Raw genomic sequence first — 13,455 nt, forward strand, 5'->3', positions numbered from 1 at the left:
TGAACCTGTTAGACTTCATGTAATGCAGAAAAAATAACAAAAATGTGTTGCGTGAGTAGCATCTGTTTAAGTTAATATTTTGTAAATAAGTAGGGTGACCAGATTCCCAGAACACAAAATAAAAATATTTGGACCTTATTCTGACTTTAAAAAGTGCACTTGGCGCGTTTAATAGGGATTACATAAAAATACAATAGTATGTAATTGCATTGAAACATGTAAACAAATATTGTATATATAAACAAGTTATCATAAACTTTTTTTTTTAGTGTTAATTGTATTTTCGTAATAAATCCAAAACTAGATGAATCTTTTTCTATTGGATGTCTTTCTCTAAAGCACTTCAAAAATATCATACCACCTTTCCTCCACTTTAGTCTCTGTGCCATTTATATTCCAAGGTTTTAGTGTTCAAAATTTTATTATGGAGTTTAATTCGGCAAATAATTCATCCTAATCATAACATTCAATACCTTACTAAAAAAATTATTGATGCCTTTTAGGCAGCTCACAATTTCAGCCCAAGTCATAGAGCTAGTAACTAAATGCAATTACCTATAATAAAATACTGTACCGTACAAGATACTGATACTGGTTTCGTCAAAATAAATGCAGCAATAAAACAGTCAAGTACATTCAGTGTTTGGTAATATCTTCACTTATTAAAATATTCCAGTAAAAACTGTAGTATACACAAATTCCCTTTCATTTAAAGCATCCTCATATTTTATTTCTGACTTAACTGATATGATGATACAACAGTTTTTACATTTATAATTTTTTTCTGGGCGACTTTAAATCTTAGGTTACCAGTATTTCAGTTGCTAGAATAATTTCCACTTTACTTATTTTGATGTACTCGGTCTGAAGTTAAGAAATGTGGGACAATTTAATTGCAAATTGGGAATGTCTGGTCACTCCATATATTTATGTATAATTTATGTAGGAGGAAAGAATTTCTGTAAATGTTATCATAAATGTTCAGTGCACATTTTTGACATGTGAACAGTAATCATTAACGACTATTTGGTAATCCTTTTGTTCACTTTTAGAAAATACATTACATTATGGTTCGAAAATAAGTGAAGCATAAGTTTTTGTGCGTGAGTGAGTGAGTGAGTGAGTGAGTGAATATACTGTAGATTATTAAATTAGTATGAAAATTCATTGTGAATTGTCGAACATAATTTGTGTTTGTATTATTTGTGTGTAAAATTTTAAACTTTGATATTCTCTGTTGAGTGTGATGGTAAACAGGTCATGATGGTTATTTAGGGATTAAATAAGATGTGGATATATAAATAAATATGAAACGTTAGGTCATACCATTTAAACAAATCATTATTTATTTCTTGTATTATAAAAAAGGAGTAAGTGTTTTCGAACCTTTAGCAGTTCTTTGTCCACCAATTGAAGTTTGGGCCAATCTGTTATTACCTCTTGAAGAGACGGCTTTCTCCGTATGTCAAAAACATCCTGAGGGCATTGTTTGCAAAGAGAGCACTAGCTATAATCGTTACATTTTTAGTAGTAGTAGTAATAGTATTATTTATTGTGTTTAGCAGGGTGTGAATTGCACATTAAAATTTTATGTAAATTTGTGTAAATAACTGCTGTTAACATTCTGACTACAATTTCACATTTTTTTTCTTCAGAATTTTATATTAAAGTTACGGTACATGAAACATACTCAGGAATAACATTTTAACAGAAACAAAATTAACAACATTATTAATTATTTATGAACCGCCTATAATAATTCCTTGTCATTCTTCAAGAAAATAGTTTCTGAAAACTTTCTTCAGTCCTAATGCCCATTCTGAGTTCTGACCTGTATCTCTATTAAGTGTCAGAGGAAGGAAATCACAAATATTTGAAGAATTTTAACAATTCGCACCCTGTAAGTTTATTCATGTATTATTTTAAAGTAATTGGAGAGAAAGCTCCCAATTACAATGAAATATCACCATAAACTAAGTATTTTAATATCATGGATTCAGTGTAGAGTACTTCTTCAACACAAATTACTTTACTTATTGATTAAAATTTATCATAACTATATACAGTACCGGTACAACTTTCATTTGCGTAACTGTCAAAACATTAATGCAAATATTAGGTGTAATAATACTTTATATCCATTGTAATTGGGATATCTCCTTAATTACTGAAATTATAAAACAGGTTTAATTATTTATTTTGTAAAATTAAATATACTTCCTTTCAGTCTCGAAAAGTTAGGAAATAGTATCTTAAAAGTCAATTTATAAATTATATTTTTTATTGATTTTAAATTTGTAAAGACAGTGAGTGGTGGTGTTCTTCGAATTTTGAGTCTGATAATGAAAACTTCATTTATCATGCTATTTTGTCTGGCTGTCCATATTAAGCAGTCTGATTACTATCAGCCATGCAGGAAATACTGTAAGGATACTTTAATAGCAGATGTATTAAGTAACACGAGGAAAGTAATAAAGATGAGTCTCCAATAGAGAAATGTACATAAATGATTGTTAGAGAAAATAGGACAAGCAAAAGTTTGATTAAAATAGTGCAGACAATCCATGGCACCAAACGATTATAAGAATTTCTATAAAAAATATAATTAAAATAGTCATAGACAAGAAAATGGAACGTTAAATGAATAAAACTGTAAATGAATAATAAATGAAATAACATCATATATATGACATATGTAAGTATATGCATATATACGAAGTCTGTCTCAACAGCTTCAGACCTCAGTCTTTCTGATGGAAACTGATTGGAGCTGAGGCCAGTCTGGGATAAGCTCTGCGAGTGAGAATCTTCGCCCACTCCCAGGTCGGGTCACGCTCTCCTGGTTATCCTGAACAACATTTCCCAATGCTGAGCAATACCATGGCACACACAACACACTGACACAAACACAAACACAAACCCATGACACAAACACGAACACCATGTGGGTCAACATCCCAGCCTTTCTATCTACATCAAACTAATTGGTTACTTCCTTGGCAAATTTAAGAAATAGGCAACTCAGGGAGAGGAATTAATAATTTACATTACATCTAACATACACTAATACCGATTTTGATGGTGCATAAAATACTATTATAAGAAATTAAATTAATGAACTAATCAGAGGCCAACATTAAATGTACTCAGAATTTACTAAAAATTTGTTATATTTGATGTATAGGTAATATTGATATTTATAGAAAACTACTTCCATTGATGTATATTTGTAACAAAATAATAATAATAATAAAAAAAATATTTTAGCGCTTACTTAAGGCTAGGAAATCAAGAGAAAACATTTCAAGAGAATGTGCTGTATATGTGCAAACAAAAATTGTGTACCTAATACCAAAATTGTTACAGATTTCCGGGATAAAAAGCAATGAATTAAATAAAATTCCCTATTTATAATTCATGCAAGAACCCTATTTCTAGCATGAGGACGATGAAACATTTTGTGCCATTTGAACATTTCGACATATTAAATGTTTAGCCTACTTTACTTTGAAACTTAATGATTAAAAATATGATACTTACTAAAAAAGGAAAAAATTGAAATACAAAATTAAGTGCACTCTTTCCAGTAAAACAACCGTTTAAAGCACAGAAAATATTATATATAGTAATATCTTTCTTGTTTTTCATGTTCCACATTTCAAACAAGTAGAATGAAATCAATTTTTAACAACTCAGGATTAGTTTATAGTTCAATACAGTACATAAACATATTTTCTCTGATACAGTTGGGAGGTAATACGAAACAGTACTAAATTTATTTATCTTATTAAAAATAGGTACCAGTTTATTAGTAGTTATGAGCCAAGTTTGTTTTCAATATAATGCTAAGACACAAAAACGTTAAAACTCTGAACTGTACTTCATATTTCTGATAGAAATATTACTGGATAAAATTAATTTTTGTTTCTGAACCTTACAGATAATTTTGAGATTAAAGCCTATTAGGTTAATTAGAAGACAACAATATCTTCATTTTCTACATTTCTGTGTTCATAAAATATGCAAGTTTATTCGATGTACCATAAATAAATGTAACTGAATACTTTATATATTTATATCTAAAGGGCATAATAATAACTTCGATTAAAAACATTACTTTCGTATAATTGTCTAAATGTAAAAGTTGTTTCTTTAAATATGCCAAGTTCTTTAACAAATATAACTATTACACGTATGTTCCGTTACCTCTTTCCTTCCATCACAAAAATAAATAAAAATGTCATTCAACATGTTTAATGAAGATTCTATTAAGTTAATTTTGATTAATATTTTCCTTTCAACTTCAGAGAAGAAATATTATTGAAGAAAGGCTCCAATGTTCATTAAAAATCATAAGTATCAAACCAAAAAAGACAAACTTTTTTTATTGACAAGCAATGATGTAGCTTAATGGCACACATTTTATTGTAATTCCTTACAATTAAACTGCGATTTTTATTGCACATAACCTTGCCTAGGTTGAAAAAGCAAGCAAGAAAATCTTTCATGTTTCAAATCACAATCACGTTTAACATGAGTTATATGTATAAAATTTATATTTCTCACAGAAATACAGTAATGTGTATGGAATAGTAGAGGCTATTGGGAATTTTGAAATTGTTTTTTTAATGGATTATTTTACGTCGCTTTATCAACTGCGATGGTTATCTAACATCTGAGTGAATTCTAGGTGATAATGCCAGCGCATGGGCCAGAGTCCAGCGTCGAAAATTACCTAGCATTTGCTCTTAATGGGTCGAAGGAAAACCCCGAAATAAACCTCAACCAAGTAATTTGTCCCAACCAGGATTTGAACCCGAGCCCACTCATTTCACGATCCACAGCAGTGGGCAGTTTCTTCTAAATCAAAAGTGAAAGTAACTGAAACCGAATATTTCTATTGAATTCTAACTTCGTTAAGTACTAAGTACAATCTGATTTTACATGTCACTGAAATTTAAGTATACAGTTTCGAGAATGTTCTCTGAAAGGTACTGGGAATTCTATTAATTAATTAATATGCATGGGAAAGTTATGCAATTATGGTAATTGGTGTCAGAATGTGGCTTCTGACAATTGTAATAAAGTACAGTATCACTTTGCCTATTACTAGTATATTTCAAACTTTGTTAACACAATGTTTAGAAAATTACAACCGCATTTATTAAAATAAATTTATATAAAACTGAGGAAATTAGCATAAATGGAAAATTTGAATACCTTCGAGATAATGCTGAAAATGTTAGAGGTTTTTTTCTCAATGTATAATACAGGTCGTATTTTACACATATGAAATAGTTCATGTTATTTCAAATAAATTGCACTTAAATGACTTGATACATTTGGGTCATTAAAAATTTGTTTATTCTCTTCTTAAAACGTGATTTTAAGGAAATTAGATACAGCAATTTTATTAAATATTTAAAGCTATTCACATTTAATAGTTTTCTTTCTAATTTAAATGACGAGAGAAATATTTTCATAGAGATTTCTACAGAACTTAATAAATTTCCATGAAATTTTACGTTTGAAAGCAATACCATAAAGTTTACAGTAGTAATTTAAGGAGTTAGCGAGCATCTGAATGAGATGAAGGTGATAGTGCCAGTGAAATGAGTCCGGAGTACAACGCCGAAAGTTACCCAGCATTTGCTCTTATTGGGTTGAGGGAAAACCCCGGAAAAACCTCAACCAGGTAACTTGCCCCAAACGGGATTTGAACCCAGGCCCGCTCATTTCATGATTAGGCGTGCTAACCATTATTCCACAGTGGTGGACACTTCAATAATACAGTACTTTTTCTTGTTTTCAATACTTCAAATTTTAGTAACATTTTTCTTACAAAAAATACAGTGGATTATAAGGTACATCATGTATTTTTTTAAATTACTTACATAAATAATTAAAATTTGATCTGAATAATCAATGATAAAAAATTCTTACGAGATGTTTATCTAATTTTTTATAAGGTTAATTTATGGAGACTCATCTTTATACGTACATTTTTACAATTCTCTGAATGTCACTTTTATTTAGTTTTTCAGCTTATAGACCTGATTGGTTTTATAAATAATTTATTTTCTACAAGGATCATTGCCGGTAATAATTTATAATTCAATTTCATTATAAACAAATATAAATTTCTCATGACCGAATAATCTACTGTATAATGAGAGCAAGGAGATGCCATATGCTAGCTTAATCACATGACGAAAATGCAAAACAAGTGCACAATTTCCTGTGAAAGAAATTTAATTACGTATGTACAGATGTTTTGAATTTTGTACCTGTGCCTATATAATTTGACATAGTGTTGCTAAAATAATTTGACTGAAAGGAATGGTTTATTGAATAATTTAAATTCAATTTATAATTTTATGTTGATGTGTTGGCTACCTTCAACCAACTCCAATTTGATACACCTTGTCTGCCTGCGGGAACTCTAGCAACTTCTTGACCATCAACTTTGATAACAATGCACCCATTTTCCTCATCATGGAACCACCCTGTCTCTAAGTTCTCTCCTGACTTTCCTTGCTCTTTCTGGAATGAACCACTCACATTCACCATCAACACAGACTAACGCTTCATGCTGAAAATCAGTAACAAATTTTTCAATTATCAAATCCAATTCCCTTTTTTTATTCTATTTTAATTTGTGTCTACTAAGACGATTTTTTACATTTGTGTTACCTTCATATCACATGCCAGTATAATATTTTAAACATTTGCATTTTATGCTTGAATTAAATAATTACCGTACATAGTATGACATGGTAGACTAACAAATTTTAAATTATTATAGCTTCAGTATAACACTTATTACTGTTAATATCAACACAATTTATTTACATAACCTACACACAGACTTTAAGTGTTAAAGCTCAACTCTGAAATTTCCACCATAATATTATCTATTTACTGCACATTTTTAGAATTGCTCCACTGATATTTACTTGTGTGAAGTTTCAAGTACTTGGCTTTATGTTTAAGATGTTACCCAGAACTCTAAAGTAATGTATTACCTGTACTGGTATAGGATTTTTCATGGCCATTACTGAAAGAACTGAATAGTTGCCTTCACAATGGTACAAATAAAGATTTATTCCGCATTGAAGAACAACAGTACTATCTGAATGTTAAAATAGTTTATTGCTGAAAATATTACATTTAAAAACACAGGTTCAAGTGTAGTCCAGAGCGTGGATGTTTTTAATGCTCCTAATAAATACAGAAATATTTAAATTTAGAATTAAGAAATATATGATTGCTAAATGAAATATTAAAGAAAAAATACCAAGAAATAGGAAGTGAAAATTGCAAAAGAAGAAACCAATATACATCCTTAAAAATTCGTTTTTTGTCTATTACATACGAATATCGCTCAATTTTCTGCTCTTTTGTGCAATTTTTTTCAGTTAAATGATTCACTTCACCCTTCATTACACAAAAATATTCAGAATCGACGTACAGTACAGATGAAACCAAACACAAACAGATTGGAGCGAAACATAAGACACTGTGTAATTGTAGATCTTAAGTCCTCCAGATTTGCACCAAAGGATAAAACGGAAATTTAGCTAGGTTTCAAATTAATACAAAAGCCAAAAGTACTGCCTTTCACAGAGTGTGTTGAGATATAATATATTAAATGTTATACTTGTGCTAAAAATTAAAATTTATTCTACCAATGAATTGCATTATATTTACCATTTCTCCTGTCGACATGAGTGAAAGTAAAGCATACATCTAGTTCGTTTCCCTTGGAATTGAAACAGCCTAAATTCACATAAGCACAATTATTTGTTTTTTTTTTTATTATTATTTTGCAAGTAGTGTAATACAAATTAGATACACAACTCAAAATTGAGTTCAATAAAAAAATTAATGTACAATTTTACGAAAACATAAATGGATATAATTATGGTGCTCGATTATTGTAAATAACAATTTAACGAACCAAGAGTAAATGCACTGCACAAAAGATTATATCCAATGCCTTTATTAAATTTATTTATTTATTTTTTAAGTATAACAGATACCAGTACATTTTATGAATATAAGTACAATTATTGAAGTAAACAGCAATTACGAAGTACTATGTGCAATTAATAAGTTTATTTGAGACTGAAATTTAATATTTAACTTACTGTACGTCTTTCAATTTCAAAATTATTCTTCTCTGCTGTAGCAAGAATTTTAATGGTTTTGTATTTCATTATGATTTATTGTAATTTTACATTAAAATAATTAATGGTAATTTATAAAGTTACTGAAATATTACTTAAATCCTATAACTGTATTTATATGATAAAAGTAATTTCAAATTTTTAAAATTAATTTCTCAGCCTCTTTCTTAAAGTAGGCCAAGTAAATAACATATAAGTGAATAACATGGCATTGAATATTCCATGTATTAATTTTGACATTGTAGCAGAAAGAACTCCAGTTTATTAAGAATATCATATTACCAAACAGAACATCCAAATAACTAACGTTTCCAAGTACCATAAGTCACGATTTGTGTACATTGATCTGTGATTATAATTTCGGCATTACTGAAATTAACGAAATTACCCAACTTTGAACAAAATATCTAAACATAAAAATTTTAAGTGTGTTAATTTTAGTCACGTAATAACATTTCTAACTATATTACCTCACCTTATTCTTACTAACAAGCACGAAGAACAGAAAAATCTGAAATTACCTAGGCAAGGTTCCGTCTCTTAAGGTAACTTACAGATAACACAGACTAACACAGAAGTCACAGAAGGCTAAAAAGGAAGTGAAGTGAAATAAAGTAACCCAAGTACAGATTTAGTGTTACACGAGATAGTGTAGTTTTCATACATGTATTGACAGAAAAGGCTTGTCCAACACTGAAATAGATCCTCCACAATGTAAAAGTATCCTGAAATAAAAGCTGAAAGAATCAGTACACATGAACAATACAAAAATCACCCTCAAACACGGTACATAACAAATTAAAATATTCAATATATACTTGCATATGTAATAATCAATGGTTATATGCAAATCATATTACAGAAATTATATGAGCGTCCACAGGTGGGGGGGGGGAGGACAAAGAGGGATATTTAACATCCTGCACGTGAGTGATTTACTTCAATTCTATATCATATACATTTTGAAACACTACATATCGTCGGCTTAGAGTGTAAACCTGCTAACCGCCAAAAAGAAAATTTTACAAGGGAAGCAAAAAACTAAGTTTAAATTACCTAACTCTGAAACTTTAGGACCTAATCCAAAGTACAGGTGGCATTTGTACCTGTACTTTGGATTTGGTCCTAAAGTTTCAGAGTTAATTTAAACTTAGTTTTTTGCTTCCCTTGTAAAATTTTCTTTTTGGCGGTTAGCAGGTTTACACTCTAAGCCGACGATATGATTCTTTGTATAACATTTCTATTCTCGTAGGGAGGCATAAGAATGGTGTTTGACTAGAGGAAACACTTTTTATTAGTATATATTTATAATGCGTCAATATTTATTTGTGTTGTTTTGCCCTCACCCCTAAAAATATGTAGTGGACACTCACGAAGAATGAGTATGTCTACGAAAATTAACAAGTGAATATATCTAGCGCTACATTTCGTAAAAAATCCACATAGAACAAAAGTAAGTTTGAGTACGTAAATGATGGATTAAGGCACAGCAGAACAGTTACTGCATATTTATAATAATACTAGCTTTTATATTATAAAAATTGCAAACTTTCTTCTTGATTGTAGTTCAATTCATTAATAAGTGATTAATAACAGTTCTTTACAATACTGGTATGCAAACTTTTGTGGTATTATCGAGGAATGCAGGTTTGTTGTAAATTTTATTACGAGGAAAATAATTGAAAACTTGAAGAATTTTCCAGGAAATCAAAGTTTTTCAGTGATTACATTCTGACAACTCACATAACGATTAAGACATTAATGCTCTCATTATAAATTAATACTATGATTGAAAGTTACAAAACAAGATTTAGAATGCAAATCAGATAATCGGAAAGCTTGAGAATATGATCTTCATATTTCTGTCAAAACTAGAAGCATAATTTATAAATATGTAAAGTAACAATCAAATTACAACTTTATTGTTTCCTTGATTTTTCTAGGAGTTTCTGTTTTTTATTTTTTATGTATTACTCCATATAAATTTCCAAACATTATATGGAAAAATATTAAATAATGATGATTGAGATATTTCAAATTACTTACCTTTTCCACCTTCTTTAACTGTGGTGTTGGTTTCTCTACCTCCTTGAGATCACCCCAGTCGGGATCTTCTTTGTCTTTTCCCCATTTTGCATACTTGCGTTTCTTCAGCATACTTCGGAAGTCCATTCCACTGGCATCTATGCAATACACAGGTAATTAATTAAATATAAAGTGGCACGTTAGAACATAAAGACGTCTGATTGGAAATTACATTAAAACTTTACTACACAGGGATATCAGCTAACACTTTCTTTTCAAAGGGAGGGTCATGCTAAGAATTTTAAACGCCCTTAAAATTCCATCATCCTCTGTATTGTCTAAACCCACGAAAATTGGATCTAGTTACAAGCATAACACTTACTAGATCACCAGACCATCCAGCATGACTGCAGTCTCCATTCTTTTTTCCTTCATTTTAGGCTCTCCTAAGATTCCAGGACAAATCTTTTAAAATAGAAATAGGCAAAATGCAGTTAAATTACTATAAACTGCAGATGTTTAATGATACTATTCCTAGAGTCTTTGTAACATATTTTATGACGATAATTTTGAAATTACAGTGCTGTCCGAGTACTTTCGGAATATAAAGTAATCTGTGTTTACTTCCTCAATATTTATGAGTTTCTTCATAATTAATTTCTCCCAAATACAAAGTCTTAGACAAAGGCTCATTCGTTATTCAATTTGGTAAATCCATACAGCACAATATAATGTGTTGCTATATTCTCATACGTGATACATATCGTCCTCCATTGTTACCATGCTAGTCGCTAGATCTGAGGTTTTAGGTTCAGTGATGGATTTTCAAGGATGGTAAAATCCTTAGCAAGGCTTTCTCTTTGGAAAAGTAATGCTATGAATACTGTGTCGTAGATTTATGACACGTAAAATAATCCCGTCCTTAATACAGTGCTCTTACAAAATCTCTCGCTCACATTGAATTTTGATATTTAATAACCTCTGCAATTGAATGCATTGTTAGGTGAAATACTATCACTCTTCTCACACGTAGCATTATTTACAATACATAAGAAGGGAAGATTGTTTGCAGAGGAGAAACAATATACTAACATTAAAAATATTATGCCATTGTGGCATTATTTTCACGGTAAGATGATAATGAGAATGAACCACTGAATTCGTAAAGGAGAATTGCATAAAAAACAGCAGACCCTGATTTATAGGGGATACAATTTTGGAACTTTTTTCCGAGCTGCCTTCTCTTTACCTACATTTTATTCTGTGCATTATTAGCCTTAGTCTTCGACTACTTTTTTTTTTTTTTTTTTTTTTTTTCGCTTTATTGCACTTACACATCATCAAACTCTCATTACTGAAGCAGTTGCAAATCACGCACTGCAGTCCAAACTGACATGGTATAGAATTTACGTACTGTATTTGTATTTCAGATTTTATTAAAATGATCAAAATCTTTCTTTGCAAATTCGAGTTACTACACATATCTTACTTAAAGTCTCATTAGCAGTTTTCAATGTTTTGAAGCAATATTGTACTGTTGCTTAGGATCCACAGTGACATTTCGGATTGGATCGCAGCAGAGCAGGAAGTAGTTTAGTTTTTACTGGTGTATGTACAGTCCATTACAAAATACTACCAGTAATGGCATTAACTATTTATAACAGTGTACAAATGACGGGGAAAGTTGCTGAAATTGTTAATTTATTTCATACAGATTTTTTTTAACATTGGCTTTGTAATGCACTGGTATAAGATTATTAACCTTATCGTGTAATCCTACTTTTTGTTATCCCTGGGTAACTGCTATGCTAAGAAATACGAGTCTGAGTGGTGATTAGAAGTGAGTGATGGTATTGGTGGTGATGAAAATGTTATGGCAGTAGTAGCAGTAGTGACAATGGTGGCAGTGATAGTGATAAGATGGCAGGTATGGTAATGGTGTTTGTGGTAGTAAAATGGTGGTGGTAAGATGCTGATAGTGGTGGAGGTGATAGTGGCAGTCATGGAGGTTAAGGTGGAATGGTGGTGGTGTTAATGGCAGTGGTAAGGGAGTGGTAGCAGTGGCTGTGTTGGTGGTGTTGATAATAAGACAGTGGTGACAATGTGGTGGTGGTGGTGGTGGTGGTGGTGGCAGTTTTGGCGGTGATGGTAGAGGTGATAATTGTAATGACAGTTTTAATAGTGGTGGTGAGGCGGTAGAGGTGTTGGTGGTAAGACGGTGGTCGCAGTGATGATGTTAGTAGTTTTGATGGAAATGTTAGTGGTTGTATGACAATGACCCTACAGTGAAATAAATTAACTCACCTGACACATAGAGCTGTGTCTCAGCAGAATCTTCCCCGTGTTCATTGCTTACTGTAACTTTGTATTTCCCTTCATCATTGGGTTTAACTTTTCTCATGCATAATGTAATCGTATTCGTTTCTCCATCGGTTAGGAATTTGTATCGACCTCCATCAATGATTTCTGTCATGCCCTGAAAGAAATATATCCATTGGAACATATTTCATTTGTCTCTGAAAGAGATCTTAATCGACAATATTGCAACTCTAGCATGTTTATATTTTCATTATAATGTAATAGTCATCAGTATTTATAATCTGTATACTCGTAAAAACAAAATACGACATATACATCTCTTAGGTTCTAAGGCCATTACATTAAGAATTAAAAATTTCCTGTCAGTTATATTTCAGTAATTGTAATATATATTCTAAGGTCATAAACAATTAGAAACTTATTACATATCAAATAAATAAATATATATATATATATATTTTATTATTATTTTTTTAAATTTTAGTAGGTTATTTTACGACGCTTTTTCAACAGCTCAGGTTATTTAGCGTCTGAATGAGATGAAGATGATAATGCCGGTGAAATGAGTCCGGGATCCAGCACCGAAAGTTACCCAGCATTTGCTCATATTGGATTGAGGGAAAACCCCGGAAAAACCTCGACCAGGTAACTTGCCCCGACCGGGAATCGAACCCGGGCCACCTGGTTTCGCGGCCAGATGCACTGACCATTACTCTACAGGTGTGGCCTATATATATATATATATATATATATATATATATATATATATATATATATATATATATATATATACTCAGGGTGTTTCAAAAGTGATGATCAATAATTTACAGATGAAACATACAAACTAACATAAGCAAAAAATCTCCAATACATATTGGTCTGCAAATTAACCATTGTCGAGATAATGCACATTTTCTGTTGA

At 30.8% G+C, this 13,455-nt stretch overlaps 1 protein-coding gene and 1 long non-coding RNA gene across 46 annotated transcripts in view; both read right to left on the reverse strand.

Moving 5' to 3' along the window:
- Window positions 1-13,455, reverse strand: part of bt (projectin protein bent) — a 408,836-nt gene that overhangs the window by 162,121 nt on the left and 233,260 nt on the right. For all 45 annotated transcript variants that reach the window (XM_069837452.1, XM_069837423.1, XM_069837454.1 and 42 more), the window contains 2 exons: window positions 12,519-12,690; window positions 10,236-10,372 (listed from right to left, as the gene is read on the reverse strand). In XM_069837452.1, coding sequence (XP_069693553.1) covers window positions 10,236-10,372; window positions 12,519-12,690 — 309 coding nt within the window. The remainder of the gene's footprint in view (window positions 1-10,235; window positions 10,373-12,518; window positions 12,691-13,455) is intronic.
- On the reverse strand, window positions 1,387-7,008 carry LOC138707673 (uncharacterized). The gene is made up of 2 exons (XR_011334311.1): window positions 6,397-7,008; window positions 1,387-1,476 (listed from the first exon to the last, which is right to left on the reverse strand). It is a non-coding gene; the product is annotated as an uncharacterized lncRNA (long non-coding RNA).

This window comes from Periplaneta americana, chromosome 10, assembly GCF_040183065.1.
Source record: "Periplaneta americana isolate PAMFEO1 chromosome 10, P.americana_PAMFEO1_priV1, whole genome shotgun sequence".
NCBI lineage: Eukaryota > Metazoa > Arthropoda > Insecta > Blattodea > Blattidae > Periplaneta > Periplaneta americana.